The 17,594-nt window shown below is 38.2% G+C and overlaps 1 protein-coding gene across 2 annotated transcripts in view; it reads left to right on the forward strand.

The window, feature by feature from the left end:
* Positions 1-17,202, forward strand: part of LOC101165582 (gamma-aminobutyric acid receptor subunit alpha-3) — a 177,435-nt gene extending 160,233 nt beyond the window's left edge. The window contains exons 8-11 of one of the 2 annotated variants that reach the window (XM_023962376.1): positions 472-624; positions 3,004-3,209; positions 14,695-14,733; positions 14,874-17,202. In XM_023962376.1, the coding sequence (XP_023818144.1) occupies positions 472-624; positions 3,004-3,209; positions 14,695-14,733; positions 14,874-15,194 (719 nt within the window). In that variant the 3' untranslated portion in view covers positions 15,195-17,202. The remainder of the gene's footprint in view (positions 1-471; positions 625-3,003; positions 3,210-14,694; positions 14,734-14,873) is intronic. The other variant, XM_023962377.1, reaches the window with a different exon arrangement.
* Positions 17,203-17,594: the final 392 nt, after the last annotated feature.

Consider the following 17,594-nt stretch of genomic DNA (forward strand, 5'->3'; position numbering starts at 1 on the left):
CAGGTAGAGATTATTCTGGTCGATGCCACAAACATCAGCAGGAAAAATCTGCGAGTTGGATGAAACATGCGACTTGAATTAATTTAATTTGGGGATGATTGGCTTGGATTAAATACTAGTTAGAAAATTTAGGATTTTATTTTATATATATTTTAACGTTTAAATGTTGATATACCAACAGCAGCAACTGTTTTTTTTTAAAAACACTATCATTTTTGCAGATTTCCATTATAAAAAAAAGGATTTTCTGCCATGATGTTAATGTTGTAATCACACTATTTAGTTCTAGGTTCAAGTAGATCAGATTTCCTGTATAATCTTTTTAAGTACACAAAGCTTCAACCAGCAGTACGTGTGTTTTTTAGGGGTGTGTGTTTCAGGGGGCTTATTTGTTATTCCAAACTAGGCGCAGCTGCACTAATATTCTTAACTCTGTCTGTTTCTCTCTATCTTCCTTCTGCTTTCTCTCAGGAGAATATGTAGTGATGACGACGTATTTCCATTTGAAACGGAAAATTGGCTATTTTGTAATTCAGACCTACCTTCCCTGCATCATGACTGTCATACTGTCTCAGGTCTCCTTCTGGCTTAACAGAGAATCAGTTCCAGCACGCACTGTGTTCGGTGAGTATCAGCACATTTCTTTAAACAGATACTTTGGCAATGATTGGGTCAAATCTGAGTGGAATGAAGAGAATAAAGATTTAAATTTAGAAAATATTTGCATGTGATACTCAAAAAGTATTTGGAAAAATATACCAATTTCAGTGGTGACAAATTATGCTCCAAAATAAAAGACACTTGCCTCAGACTGGAAGGACGGACTGCACATTAGAAATGGTGGATTATGTTTGTTCACACAGCAAAAACCGGCATCCATTAGAAATAGGGGAAAAATTCTAACGCCATTGGCAGATTTTCTTTAAATAAGCAATCAAATCTACTTAAGAAAAAAAGGTCAGTCATGTTATTTCAAACTAAGATTATTTTGCTATTGAAAAACATTATTGATAAGATTTTTTTCTTGCATGACAAAAGAAAATAGCCTGTTTTTTTATTTTCTCAAGGTTCAGTTTTTGTCGTGTATGAAAACACTAACCTGTGCATTAATAAGGTCTGTGTTTTAAGATGACACCAAAGTCACCTTAGGCCTCATTAGCCAGTTTTTCCCTTGTTTTTCAAGTGGTGTTAAGCGCATATCCCATGTTTTCTCTCAAATTTGTTTTAATAGAAAATCTATTTTTATTCCACAGGCTGGTTTGTTTTTGAGTTCTTTAACTTAACTCTGTGACATAAATCCAAATAAGTGTAAAATCACACATAAATGTCAGACATTCACAGATTTTATCACAATGTGAGTCTTTAATTCAACACCTTAAAGAATTTATAAACACAATAAGTATTTTATATTTAATAAAGATTAATAAAATATATTTTAAACGTTGTGTTTTGTCAATGTTTTTTTATTTATTTAATTTTAATTGAACCTTTATTTACCCAGGAAATGTCCTATTGAGATTAAGAATCTCGTTTTCAAGGGGGTCCTGGCTAGGGGGAAGCAATAAATTAAATTTACAATAAAAATGTAAACATTTAAAATGTAAAATAAATAAAAATGAGAGTTTGTGTGAAACAGGTACAGTTAAAAGTGGCTTTCTCCTCTATTCTCAGCCTTGGACTCAAACACATGTTTGAGTGTTTTTAGACCAAAAGCATTTAGCTCTAAAACATGAAACCTTTGGAAAACTCTGTACATTTTTCTTTTAAATAAATCTATTAAACAATAGATGCTGAAGTGTTGAAACAGGCACTACATTTTTATAAAGCCAAGAATATTCCTGAAAATGTTTACCCTTTGTTTTAGAATTATCTACATTGTGTATGAGATCATCAGTCTTTTTATTAGGGAGTTTTAATAACACTAAATTAAATCTAAAGTCGTGATTTTTTGTTGACTTTTCCACTTGGAAACTTAAGTGTTATGTTATCCTAATCATGAAAATTTCACTTTATGTAAAAAAAAAAATTAAAAGATAAACGTTTGAAAAAAATGATAATCTCTCATTTTAGAGTATGTCAGACTAAAACATTTTTTCCTTCTGGTTATTTTTTGTAAAGATTTCTATTTTTCATATTCCCAGAGGACAAAAAAAGGAATGTATGTCAGCTTGACAGAAATATAAAAAAAAAAAAAACATTAATACATAAACTCCAAATTCAGATGGATTACTTGAAACTCTATGAATCATTTTTCAGTCTCAGTTTTTTCATTCACTTACTGAAATTAGTCCACTCTTTTATTTTTTCTACATAGCATTCAAAAGTAGCATCTCCTTTCTATTCCGGAAGCAGCAGAGGGATGGGAAAAGTTTCAACATCAATAAAACAGACGGTCACTTGAGGCAAAAATCCAAAGTTCCTGTTTTCGTTCTGTACATAGAATTAGTTATTATTACTATTTTTCTATTTACATTCACAAGAAATGTGGCTTCAAATCTCCCACTCACTTAGTCCCATTTTTAATTCTACAGAACAAAGCTGCATACAACAGCTTTAAGAGCAAGCATGCTGCTCTGTGCAGCCCATGCAGTGATTTGCTGCTCTGAGATCTAGTTCCCGGTAGTTTGAACCTGAAAGACTGCACCAGAGCTTTTCTAATGTTTATGCACCAATGAACTGTGTCAGCAGTATGAAGCTCAGCCTTCTGATTTCATACAGTAGATTATGGAAAGCCCTGCAGAGCAGTGGGCCAGACTGTCGCTTCTACTTCTGAGTTTTGTCTTTTCCTGGGTTTAAGATTAAACCTAAAATCTAATCAGTTTATTGATTTTTTTCATTGAAAGTGTCTGAAGTTTCTGTTTCATAGAAAACCTTTGTCTCTGGAGAGGAGCTGGGTAAATGAATTTTAGAAAAGTTTATTGCAAAGAGAAAAAACTCATTTAAGTTGTGTAGAAAAAAAATAGTAAAAAGTGTTTACTTTTCTGTTACTTTCTTTTCTTTCAGGGGTCACCACAGTCCTAACCATGACCACCCTGAGCATCAGTGCCAGAAACTCCCTCCCCAAGGTGGCCTACGCCACAGCCATGGACTGGTTCATGGCCGTGTGCTACGCTTTTGTCTTCTCTGCCTTGATTGAGTTTGCGACAGTTAACTACTTCACCAAGCGCAGCTGGGCGTGGGACGGGAAAAAAGAGGGCATGGAAATAAGGGTGAGTGACGGAAAAAAAAAGAAATAAATCAGAGTTAACAAATACTGATGACTGCAAACACTTCTTTAAAAACATTTGCTTTTCCAACACTTTTATTTTTTATTTGTTCTGAAAGTTTTACAGTGCAGTGAGGGGAAATAGTTCAATTTGTACAAAGTGCTCCTTAAACGCAGCCTTCAGTTCTTCCTTGAGGATAAGGGACTTTTTATTTATTCATTATCAGCTAAATGGAACAGGAACAGCGAGGCGGAACAGCGAGAGCAGAAACCGAGGTAAACTCCCACAGACGTTGGCCCCAATTTACAATGGCAGCATATGTTCAGTTCTGATTCTGAAGCTACTGTCCACAAACGCTGGCAGCTCTCGCCTGCTTTTCCACACTAAAGGCTCTGTTTAACAACAGCACGTGTCGTTTTTGTTTAAATCAGTCACCTGAGGGTGACTTTTTACAACAGAAAATTAAACAACGTTTCATTAGTTAATGAGTGACAGTGTTAGTTTGTTGTTTTCTTTTAAGGCAGAGGTGTAAGAATACCAATGGGTTGACCAAAAGGAGTCTAAAGCACATATGCAATGTGGGCGGTCGCCCACGGCGCTATCTCACAAGGACCTCCAAAAAAAAAGGAACAAAAATCATTACCATTTTTTTTTTTATTGCTGGTTTTCTTGGCTAAAACTGCCTTTTTCCACATAGAGTTAATTAAATGTGAGCTAGGGCCCCTCTATTATCGTGTCAACTTTCTGCTCTAGTGACAAAACTGTGTGGGAGTTCCTTTAAGCTTAAGCCTAAAAAATCCTACTTGAAGTCCAAAATGTCACAGGGGCAGTTCTCTGTCGTCATCAACATTAACTATATGATTGCGTAAAAGATTTTTCATGATCATGTAATTAATGATTTTGCCAGAAAAGTAAAGTTTCAGATTTTGTACATTTCTACTGTCATGTATTTAAGAACCACGTGAAAGAACATAAATCATAATATTATGAACAATTCTAATCACTACAATTAAACAATGCCTATTATTTTGTTATATTAATTAAATTCATTATATATCGATTTCATTATATAGAAAAATTAATAAAGAAGAGATAGCATTATAAAATCAATAATAAATAGTATTGATAAAAATAAGTATAATATTAAAATGACCACAATTTATATTTATTTTATATAGTAATAAAGTGACATAAATACTAATTTATATTCTTGTGTTTGAATGTTTTGAGTTCTTTGGGGTGGAACTTGGGGGGGCATTCAGTGTTTCGCCCAGGGCATCCAAACTAACCAGGACCGCCTCTGGTCCAAATTTAAAGTAACAAAAGCGTTTTTCTTTGTTTGATTCTTTCATATATAGAATAGGAAGTTTAAAAAAAAGGAGCTTTTTGACTTTGTACCAACTGAAAGGGTGAATAATGAAAGGGATATCATCTGTTGAAAGACGTTTAGTGGATGACGTGAAGCACTAAAACTAATGTGAACTGTAGTAACGTATGGGACAAAAATGGTAAAGAAATCAGACATAATTTCATATATAGTGAAGTGTTTGTTCCTTACAAAACTGAGACTCACAGTCACATATTTTACTTACTTCTTTCCATTTTCTTGACATTTTTCAATACTCTATTAAAAAGATTCAACCTTGCAGATATGAAATTAAATTTGATTTGCTGTAGGAACAGGAACTGATTGTAAATTCTTACCTATTTACTTCCCAAAATGTATCTTTCCTTGGTAAAGTTTGAAAAAAGTAGCTGGATTTGTTCAAATGTCCTTTCCCTGAAGGAAAAGTTCCAGCTTAACCCAACTCCGAAAGCTTCATAAGCATTGTTATCCCCTTCATTCTTCATGCACGCCCACCAAGAGCTGTCCTGAAGATGTTTCCGCATTTCTGACATATTATCACATCTCAGACCAAGTTTGGGCTCCCGCCTCTACAAGTGTACTTCGAGGGTTGACATAGCTGCTATTTTTGCGACATGCATGCGTCAGCTGAGTGGCATACAGAGCAGAACAGGCTCATCATCAGCAGCCAATAAAACAGCCGGACTGACAGAGGCTGAAAACAGCATGTAGGAGGCTCCAGACGCACAACATCAGGGTAATAGTTAAAGTAAAAATACACAACATATTCCTCAGACCTGTTTTCTACATTTGTGTATTTGATTATTGTTAATTAAAATTTCAAAAAATTAAAAACAGAAAGAGTAACCAAAAGAAAGGATTTCAGAAAATCTGACTGGTTTTGTGAATCCTCCTTCAGTCCCTAATTCCAACAAGAAGCCTTGTAGAATGAGGTGAATTGCAGATGAAGGTAGTGTAAAAATGTGTGTAGATTAGTACTTTGTTTTGCAAACCGCTGCATAGTAGTAAATACAGCTGAATATCATAGTAAACAGGAGAGTCCCAGTAGTGAACGCTGCTCTGCATGTTGCTGCGACAGCACATAAACTCACCCGTCAGCCATAAGGACAAAATAAGAAACCTGTTTCTGCTGTGATAGACAGCACTGCAAATCTTTTTTTTTTATGTAAAAAGTCTTTGACACAATCAGTGCAGTCATCCAATTTTTTTTTAGTACTTTTGTGAGCATGTGAGTTTTTTTTTTACAACTTGACATTTTGTTTTTTTAGACTGACAGGCAGAAATGCAGGCTGCTGCCACAGAACATTTCAGTGGGCAGGGATCTTTTTTTTTTCTTCTGTGACGGCTCCTGGTGATGGCTGCAGCATGAGCCGTGCTCTGTGCTGAGCATGCACTTGTCATGAGAAATGAAAAACACTGGGGTCACAGATAAATGAGAAAATTCCATCGTATTCCCTGCACCTAGAAAACAAAGCTATTAACATTTTTGTTTTCCTACAAAAATAATTAAACGATTTTGAAGGAAAAATTGTTGACCAGTCAATGCAAGTATTCCTCCTGGTCCCATTAGAGTTTGTCAAGTTCTTCTTTCATGCCTCCACCATGAAGAAACTTTTATCAAACAATGAACTTAGCAGGGTTTGTCCCTTTTTTTCTTTTTAAGCTAACTGCCTCACTGCTTACTACAGAAATTAATCTTTGGGGAGCTTTTGGCTACAAACTTTCCCCCCTCAGTGACAGGATTGTACATATCTGTTCGAATCAGCAGAAACCAAAGCGCCGGCTTTCACTGCCGGAGCAGATGAGCAATCGCTTCTCTTCACGCACGCCCTCCTACAGCACAAGTCGGGGCGTTTTTCTGACATTTTAATACCGTTTCTCTGAGGACCTGTCATCCCCTCCGCCAGATGTGCACACGCACGTGGCAATGCCAGTCCTTCAGAGAAATGCAACTTTCATGAAGAAACCTTATGAGTTCAGGTCAGAAGTTGAGCTGCTGTCTCTAGGGTTTTTTCACCCCTTACCATTGAGTTCTCATGGAAAAACATTCAGCACTTGGAAAGCTTTGTCTGAGAATCTTTGCAACGTAAAAAAAAAGAAAAGGAGGTTACACTTGACTAATCCATCCAAAGATGTGGGGGAGAGGGTCTTTTGATATGTGTCTCCGTCAAAGAAAGACTCACAAACAAAGAAAGATTATAAAGAGACGAGAATACATATGATGTGTGTATTTGGTGAGCTTGCCCAAAATAGGATAGGTCTTTTATATTGGTTGCAGGTTAACCCTAAACCATAAACGTTACATATCAAGCAAAAAGAGAAAAACATTAAAAAGCACATGGTGTATTAAAACTAGATTGTTTTATGGTCAAGTAGTAACAGGACGTATTGACAGAGTGGTCACTGGTTCACGTTATTGGTGTGTATCTGCAAGAGTCTGGCGATACAATGTGTATCCCGATGTTGGACTTGAACACATTTTCTTTTCTTTTTTTTCAAGAGTATGACTTAGAAACTCTATCTGAATTTTAACACGTCTTTCATTGTAAATATATTGTAAAATTCATTTCATTTAATGATCACAATGTTAAGAACTGTATCTCATACAAGTTGCTTTTACCCAAGCAAATTCATAGTGCTTTTATTTTGTTAACTTAAAATATGTAAAGGAAACAGTCAACATTGTCTAATTTTTATAAAGGGCTGTTTGTTTTCAAAATTGCTTAATGTAGCTTCTCCGGTCCTTATAAATGGTGCAGGAGCCTGAACGGAGCTTCAAAAATAGGAAAGGAAAAAAAAACACCACTTCTTTGAGGAAACAATAAAGTGTGATGAAGCAGCATGACAGGGTGAAAGAGAACGCCTTAATATAGCTAAGATGCTTTGTTTACATGACAGTCTGCACTGCAGCTGTGGCTCCATTTTCTCACACACGGAAGTAAACACGTATGTCACCGGTCATGGCCATGACGTTGGCCTTTTTTCAGAGCGTTGTACACATCACTCTGATCCATCCGGTGGCTAAACTAGAATCTATAGGTTCTGCAGAATTTTGACCTGCTTTGACGATAGCATTTTGCCTAGTGCTCCGTGCTTTAGTCGCTGCGCAGCTGCAGTGCTTTTCACGTTCTTATCTGAGCCCACTAAAAAGCACCACAATCCGCGATTTTACATGATACTGGCAGCAACATGGCACAGAGTCTCTGTTCGGTCCCCATCCCAAGTAAAAACTACAGTGGTGGACAAAACTGTTGGTACCCCTCAGTTAAAGAAAGAAAGTCCACAATGCTCACTGATATGACTTGAAACATTCAAAAGTAACGATAAATTAAAATTTATTGAAAATTAAATAATCAAAATCAGCCACTACTTTTGAGTTGTTGATTAACAAAATTATTTTTAAAAAAAACAACTAATGAAATAGTGCTGGACAAAAATGATGATACCCATAACTTAATATTTTGTTGCACAATCTTTTGAGGCAATCCCTGCTATGAAACGGTTTCTGTATTTGTCAATGAGCCTTCTGCACCTGTCCACAGGTGTTTTGGCCCACTCCTCATGAGCAAACTGCTCCAGTTGTCTCAGGTTTGACGGGTGTCTTCTCCAAATGGCATGTTTCAGCTCCGTCCACAGATGTTCAATGGGATTCAGATCTGGGCTCATAGAAGGCCACTTCCGAATAGTCCAACGCTTTTCTCTTAGCCATTCTTGAATGTTTTTGGCTGTGTGTTTTGGATCGTTGTCCTGTTGGAAGACCCATGACCTGGGACTGAGACCAAGCTTTCTGACACTAGGCAGCACATTTCTATCCAGAATGCCTTGATAATCTTGAGATTTCATTTTACCTTGCACAATTTCAAGACACCCTATGCCAGATGCAGCAGAGCAGCCCCAAAACAGAACTGAGCCTCTTCCATGTTTCACAGTAGGGACAGTGTTCTTTTGGTTGTATGCTTCATTTTTGAGTCTACGAACATAGAGCTGATGTGCCTTACCAAAAAGCTCCAGTTTTGTCTCATCTGTCCAAAGGACATTTTCCCAGAAGCTTTGTGGCTTGTCAACATGCATTTTTGCAAATTCCAGTCTGGCTTTTTTATGATTTACTTTCAACAGTGGTGACCTCCTTGAACGTCTCCCATGAAGTCCACTCTGGCTCAAACAACAACGAATGGTGCGATCTGACACTGATGTACCTTGATCTAGGAGTTCACCTTTAATGTCTTTGGAGGTTGTTATGAGCTCTTTGGATACAGTTCCAACTATCCGTCTCCTCAATTTGTCTTCAATTTTCCTCTTCCGGCCACGTCCAGGGAGGTTGGCTACTGTCCCGTGGGTCTTAAACTTCTGAATAATATGTGCCACTGTCGTCACAGGAACTTCAAGCTGTTTAGAGATGGTTTTATAGCCTTTACCTTTACGATGATTGTCTATAATTTTGTTTCTAATGTCCAATTCTCTCCTTCGATTTCTGTTGTCCATGTTCAGTGTGGTACACACCTTTTCCCCAAACAGCAACGTGACTATTTGTCTCCCTTTAAATAGGCAGTCTGACTGATTTTGGGTTTGAAAACAGCTGTGATATCAATTAAAGGACATACCTGGGTTCATCATGAGCCCCTGGGCAATTAGTTCTCAGACTTTTATGGGTGTACTATCATTTTTGTCCAGGCCTTTTTCATTATTTTGTTTTTTTAAATAATTCTGATAATCAAAAATTTAGAAGTAATGGCTGATCTTGATTATTTAATTTTCAATCAATTTTAATTTATTGTTACTTTTAAACGTTTCAAGTCATTTCAGTGAGCATTGTGGACTTTCTTTCTTAACTGAGGGGTACCAACAGTTTTTTCCACTACTGTAAGTAGTTCACGTCACATCAACAAAACAAGCTGCTTCCAGCTGAGATCTTGTAGTTGCTTTGTGCAGTGTAGAGCTGCTCAAAGAGGCTGAGTGTGCGGTGCTGCCAACTAGCGGTCAGGGGTTTAAGTGGAAAACAAGAGTCAGGCGCTGAAGGACACTCATAAATAATTAATTAATATCATCCGCTTCAGGATTTAACCTATATGGAACAGATCTCCAAAAAACATCTGGGATCAAATTTAGCAACTTCAGGATTGGAGAGGAGGAGAAGCCTTAGTCACATGCACTTCAACGGGGGTTGACACAGACAGGTTTTGAGTGGTCCAGGTCAGTTGAGGGTTGGAGAAAGGAGCAACTGCATCTTCAGGGGGAAGCAGGTGTGTCTTTAAGTTTCCATGAGGTTTGTACGGCCACCTCAAGGGATGTCATGAAAATGGAATAAACGACCATTGTGCGTGTGGTTCGTGTATCGTGAAGTATTTGTAGGGATAATGTAAGTTACAAGCACTTATGACGTGTGCGTAATGCTGTTGTATGTTGACCTTCCACCGCAGGTGCATGCGCTCACAACACAAATGCTTCATGCATGTGGTATGCAGGTGAAACGTTACTGCCCATAGGATGTCCACACGAACTATGCTCTGATTGTTTTTTTCCTAGTTTTTAAACAGTCAGGCTGCACACAAGGAGCGCATACTTACCACATGAACAGCACCAATGGGATTTGGGGGTTCAAAACATGAAAAATATGTACGACTTCTCTACGGGCTTATCCAGTGGACTAGGATCGTTCATGTGTACCCCAAACAGGTTTCCCTTTTTCTTGCTCGCAGACAGCCTGTATCCACCCGTGTGGATGGCAGTCGTGACTAAGGCCTAAAGGGTTAAGATAGCCAACGGAGTCGGATTGCATAATGCACAAAATGAGACTTCAGATAAAGCTCTGCCATAACAAAACCTTAAAGCAAACAAATGTTGAAAAAATGAGTTGGTTGGGCAAGAGTCCAAAAAATATGCACACACAAGGACACAATCAGGGGCAATGCAGCCTTCTTCATACTGTCCGCTCTCTCTCATAGACACGTGCTCACACACTTGAGGCTATTAGACATGTCAACACCTCATCTCCAATCAGAGAGAGGGACAGCCTATCCCATGGTTCACTTGCATGCACACACTGAGCTCCAAACAGCAGGACACAACAAAGCACAATTCCCCCCAGGATGCTTAGTCAAACTTCAAAATTCTGAAGCAACAACTTGCAGGAATTATGAAAAACAAGGTCAACCCAGGCATTGTATGTAGATTTTACTGCTTCTTCAGCCCGCAGCCAGATTGCTCCGAACCATGGACGGGAATGTGTGGGCAGTAGTAAATGATGTGCTCCGCCATGTTAGGTTCATAAACACAGCACACACACACAGAGCCCAGTGCCACACATACACTTTTCTCAGTAATTAGACCATATAAATTACACAAGATGACAGCAGAGCTACAAAGCAACAGGAAATGACACTGTGTGGCTCATTCATCAGGTTGCTGTGCAAGAACATCTCAAATGTCAAAGACTGAGGAGTCCACTGAGCTACGATGAAGGTCATCTGACACAACATGATGGTAATTAGTTTTTCCTGATGATGGAAGGCATCACCATGAGAGCTGCATATCTGGTTGGATCAGTGTGTCCTTCCATTGTCTGTAGGATTTAGTATCCTCAGCATCTGTCACTATGAAGGAAGAATCAGTCATCCTGCTATCTGTTTCCTTCCTGAAAGTGAATTAGAAAACATTTTCCCAGAACCCTAATCCGTTATTCCATTACCGCTTGAATTTTTAAACTGTAACATGTTTGCTGTTGTTCAGGTCCCACTATGGGGGAATTTGGAATCAAGCAAGAAACTTTTTAAATCAAAGTGAAGTGAAAGTCTATTTATAGCATTTGAAATGTTCAAACTGTCTTCAAAGACTCTTATGAGCAGGTGAAGTAATCTGACCTGAGCTCAGACAAAAGATAGTGATTGTTTGTCTTGAAAGATTAAGCTAAACTTCCATTTCCAAGGGTTTTATTTTGTGCCCCAATAAGAGCCAGAGACTATAAATAGAGAAGATAAGAAGAAACCCAAGATGACTGCAGAGATAACTTTTGCTAAACCAGTTTGTTCTGGACTTGTTTGCTTTACTAAAAAACTGCTGTCATGTTTGCTGATGACAAACCGTTTGAGGATACTGAAGAAGAAAAATGAGTTACAGAGGCTCTTCCTCTGGCCTTCCTGTGATCATAGACCCTAACTCCTAGCGTTAACACTATCAACCTTGGGGGAGTGGAAGTGTATTGTTGCTCACATTGAGGCATTACAGAGTTCCCTTGTTTATTGTGGGGGTTACCATCTAAATATAACCTAAATGTATGGTTTAAGGCTGTAAAACACCTCACTACACACTTTTGATAGAAGGATATGAACATTTTCCTATCCTTTCATACGCCCTCAAAGTTCAAACCTTCATAGAAAAATAAGTCAAGTATTATGGAATGAAAACAAAGATCTGATCGCAGTCGACGATTTGTGTTACTCCGGCAAACTGAACGCATTCTGTACAAGACACGGCAGAGTGGAGACTGATTGACAAGGACTACAACCAATCAGGACGCAGAACACAATGTGCAGTGCAAAAAGAAAAAAGCATGCAAAATTGTCCTCAAAAATGTGAAACAGAGACCCCAAAGGTGATCTGTTATATAATAGGGGACCATTGTATTCTGATAATGAGGAAAAATTTAACTTGATCTTTTTTGGGGGGGAATGCCCGAAATGGTCAGTATTTTTTAAAAGTCAGTAACATCTATGATAGTTTTCCCCCTTTAAAGTCCAAATTTCTAATATCTGGGACAATAAAGTTTAATGCTGAAATTTCTGAAATTCTGGATGAGATAAGGCATTTTCTTTTGGAAAACTGGACCAAAGCTGATTGTTAGTTCTTAAGTTTGGTAGCATGGACTACCTACCTTTAAGTGAACATTTCATCTCTTGAGTCCAACAACAACAAGTGCTAAGACCTACAAAAGATAAAATGCAGATAAAGTGTTTCTTCCACTAAAGGCCACAATTGAATTTAATGTGTCTGCCTTTATTCAGAAATACTACTGAAAAGCAACTATCAAATATGGTTTTGATTTCTTTTTTCATTTTAGAAATATACTTCACATCTTTGTTCAGCTTAACCCTTTAACACCGGAGCTTTACTCCCAGCGTTTACATTCTTTCGAGTACCGTAACTCTACAATCGGAAACGCAATTAACAATATTCCAGCGTGTTCTGTAGCGCAGAAAAGCATCTTTGTACTGACAAGCAACACTCTAGAGTAGTGAAGTTCTTACCCAATCAACATAAATCAGCTGATTCTTGATTCCACCTTTCTCTGTATCAGAATGAGGTGGTTTACGTTGATCGCGTGAACGATCCAAGATTTTACAGTATGTCAGCTCTGGTGTTGAAGGGTTAAACATATATGTACTGACCATGGTTTTTTGGAGAGATAATTTAGAAAGTGTTGTTCATAATTGTTCCCGTCCAGAAATGTTTGGTTGGTTTTATGAAGGAGATTTATACATTTTCCTAATGTTTTGGTAAAAAGACCAGCCATATCACACAGCCACTACGTACATTTTGCGCATTTTCCACGTATGAAATTTTGGTCTTTCATGATACATGCGTGATATACATAACTCATAAGTGTTTCTCCCGTTCATCATTTGTCGATGGTTCCGATGAAATTTGGTTTGAGCGGTTCAAAATTTTTGGTTGGTTGAGAATTACGCAGTTCATGCATATTTAACGTTGTTTATACACAATTATTACATAAATCTTATGCAAGGGTGTGTGATTTTTGCAAGATGTATATACAAATTTATGGATTTCCACGACTGTTCTCCATATGTCACGCATGTACCATCGATGTATAACTTTAATCTCATGTATTTGGCGCACATATGCAGAATTACTTAATTGACGCATGAATCAATAATGAATTGCATATAAACAGCGCAATATTCACGCACGGTTTATGTTTTATGTTGATTTACGTTTAAATCTGTGGTTTATTCATACTTACTCTGTGGTTTTAACATGGTTTATTCGTCGTACATCTGTGAAAATTTGATGTAAAGTCCACACCTTTTCTAACCTTTCCTACGTATATTCATGTTTGACCAATTTTCATCCGTGCAACACCTGCAACATGTATGTAGTGGGTGTGTGAAACAGCCTTTAAACACACCTAAAATGTGTGTATCCCTGTGATGACTACTGTAAGTATGAAACTGAACAAACACTAAATGTGATGCCATATGCAAAGATTTATGATTTGTTGTGAGTATGTGAGTGAGAATGTGGAAAAGCCAGAGCATTTTGTGCAAATATATAAAAGATGGGTCTTGAAGCATGTCAAAAGAGGGGAAGACAGGACATTAGTTATGCTACTTGAAAAGGATGCAAGGAAGGGAAAATGAAATGAAGCCGAAAAAGCACAATAACTGAATTTGGGTTCACAGCTAAAGTAAAAACTGTTGGCATGTAAAGTAGCTTGGACTGGATGCACTGTTTAGCTTCACTGCTGATCTCTAAAGGAGCCACGCTGTGAACAAAAATGACTGCGTGCCATGCAGGAAACTGAAAGTTGGCGCTGTAATCCGTCTTATTGTCTGAATTTTTTCCCCTCATCCAGTCTGTGTGCAGCGCTGTGCACACCGTTAGGCTGACAGGTTCATCAGCAGATGCAAGTTTAGACATCTAAGGGTTGTAATTCAGCGGATAAAACAGGGACTTCTTGTGTGATTTCAAACTGAAAGACAGATCAATCATGACTCTCCAGCTTGCTTCCTCTCGCAAAGCCTTTGTCATGTTGGTTTTATCACAAGCTGCTTGCCTGGAGGGGCCTGGCTTCTCTCATTGATACAGTTTGTTAGACATGTTTTCAGGCAGGATTGTTTTGCTTTGTTTGCGGCGCCGCTCTGTGCTGCTAATGTTAGCCGTATCAGACGCCCAGACCAGGCCGGTCTGCAGGGATTCAGAATAGAGCCGTTTCTGCTTTTACCAGCCTGTCATGACAGTTTTATCACGACAGCTTCCTTCTGATAATGTAGCTTTCATTTTACAATATGTAAATTGTTCAAAGGGTGCTTCCAGGCAGAAACTGATGAACATAGCATGTAATTTTAATATATTTGGTAAACTTTTTTTCTTTTCTACTTTTCTTTTCAGGAACCGTTTCAGGCTAACATGGCAAGGATTAAAGATATGGTTAGGCTTTTGTTTTGTTCTTGTGTGTGTCGTGTCTCGTGGTGTTGCTTCTATTTCCTCTTTATGAGTTCAAATGGAAGTATTGTTTAGTCCGCTTCTTTGCAGCTGACAAACTTCTACTGCTTTCCTTTCCTTTTCAGAGAAGAGAATCTGCCACTTTGGCCAAAAAATCAAACAACACCTTCAACATTGTCGGGACCACTTATGCAATGAACGTAGCCAAAGACCAAGGCTTAACGACCATTTCCAAGAGCGCCGGGGGAGCCACGGCCAAGCACTCCTATCTGCACAAAATGGATGACCCCTACACAGAGGCAAAGAAATCCTACAACCGTGTCAGCAAAGTGGACAAGATATCACGCATCATTTTCCCAGTGCTGTTCTTCATCTTCAACCTGGGCTACTGGGCGACATACGTGAACAGAAAACCTGCCATCATGAAGGCCAACAACCTAAACTGAATTTTACCAAACGCTAGGCTCGGATTTGGAGTGTAGACATGTTTCCAGAAGGCCAAGTCCATCCCATCTTAATGTGTGTGCGCACGTACTGTGTTTCTGTTTGCTCCTAAACATCTTGTTTTGTTTGCTTGTTTGTGTAGACAGAAGGCAAACTCCAACACACATAGGTCATAGTGGACCTCAGTGGGTACATCCTCACATCTACCTGACTTTGTTTGGGGGATTTGTTCCCCTTTCCACAATTAGCTCTGGCCCTGTTCCCTAGTGAGTCCTCAAATTGTGCATTCACTGTGTTTTGACATGTTTGGGTTCTGCTCATGAGAAGTAAGAGTAAGCATTCATTTGAAGCTCTCATTGCAGCTCATTACCAATGATAAGGCATTGGCAAATCCACCGAGTTGACAACATGTATGCACATGCAGGAGATGATGCTACATTAAACAGAAGCCGAGATATTTGCTGTTGGCTTTAAAACACCCTTATGGATCGGGGGGTCTGTTTTATAGGAGCATCATTAATAATTGTCTGGCCATCTGCTCGTACTGAACCTCAACAGTTGCTGCAGTCCTGAGGGGCTGCCGTCTCGTCCACCGGCTCCTTTTGTTCGCTGAGTGCGTTCAAAGACAGCAAAGTTATGTGCCTTGGTAAATACACTCATCACGAAGAACAAGGCTTGCTTACTCTCACATTAGACAACACACACACACGTTTCAAAACCTGTCCACAGCGACCAGTGTTAAACTGCCTACCAGTATGAAGGGTTAACTGACCTCTGCCTGTGAGAAGATCAAGCTAAGATAGCCCGGATCCAATTTATTTTCAGACACAGAGTCAACTGTTACCTCAGAGTGAAGTCCTGACTGCAGCTTGGGTTTGTAAATTAAATGTACGTTTCTTATCAAATCATACCAAACACTTTCCATGAAATCTTTTGCAAGCCGATGTCCCTGAAATCTGTGTTTTCATTTTTCCTTCTTCCTCCATAAATGTGATGCATTTCTTTCTCACCTAGTTTTGACTGGTGAATCATTGGTTTTGTGTTTGGTAAAGACCAAAAAGTGACCATTTTATTAAGTTGGAGAGTCTGCGAATAGTGAGGTCGAGACTTATAAAAGCTGGCTGTATTTAAATGCTCACATAGAGGAGCTAAAAACTGGCAGAACTACTATTTTCCATATTTTCTGCACTATAAGAAGCACCGGATAATAAGGTACACTGTCAATGAATGGTCTATTTTTTAACTTATGGCGCACCGAACAATAAAGCGCATTTAAAGAGAAATAAAGAGCCTGAGATAAGTCCATCAGGCTTTTGTCAGTCGGACTTTATTATTTATGTGCACAGTAACTCTAGAACTTGTTTGTTACATGTTACACATTAGCCATGTTAGAATTCTTGCCTACGTTAGCATAATGACAATACCTCTTACTCCCAACCTTGTGTGCTACACGTAAAAAAACAGACTGATACTGCTAATACAACCATTACTGTGACTACTAACTCCAAACCTTGTTAGGAACGTAAAAAAGTAAATGCAGTCCGACATGCCACACATTAGCTGCATTAGTGTATTTACAATACCTGTAGCTCCGAACCTTGTTTGCAATACCTAAAAAAAACAAAACAGATAACACTAAAATTAACATTAGTGTGAATATGCTAACTCTCAATCTTGTTAGTACCACATCAACAAAAGACAGTCGGACACTGCCACATGTTAGCCATAATCGCGTTTTCGCAAGAAAACACCCAACCTTGTTTGCAGCCTTGTTTGACAGAGCACCATGAACCTCTCAAAATCTCTTCGACATTAGTAAAAACAACCAGAAATTAATCCTTGTATAAGGCAGGTTTTTAAGAGCGTCTTATAGTGCATAAAATACAGTACAGGTTACTGAGTGACATCTAGTTTCAAACTCTTGTTTGCACCTAAACATGTCAGTGATCATCTCTACTGAGATTTTAAATTTTATGCACATCTACTTATAGTTCTGTTATGCCTTTTTGCCATACTATATATATATATATATATATATATATATATATATATATATATATATATATATATATATATATATATATACTCTATGGGGGATTTAGTACCTTGAAGACTCCAACATACTACTGAGTGCACATGCGTGTATAGACAACAGAGTTAGAGTTGTTGTGGCCTCTGTATAGTTTTGTTAATACCACTTATGTACAGTGTATCTCCTGTAGGTTTATGCATGACAATATGTACATATTCTCTTTTTGAAACCTCCAATAATGATGTGTGTCATACTGAACTAGGGCTTAGTATTTGTGTCACCTCAGTCGTTATCAGCAGTTATTTTGATTTGTGCCACAGTCTCTGTGAAGTGAACCAAAATGCAGACTAACGGTACTCTGCAAAATTGC

Source organism: Oryzias latipes, chromosome 14, assembly GCF_002234675.1.
Source record: "Oryzias latipes chromosome 14, ASM223467v1".
In the NCBI taxonomy this organism is placed as follows: Eukaryota; Metazoa; Chordata; class Actinopteri; order Beloniformes; family Adrianichthyidae; genus Oryzias; species Oryzias latipes.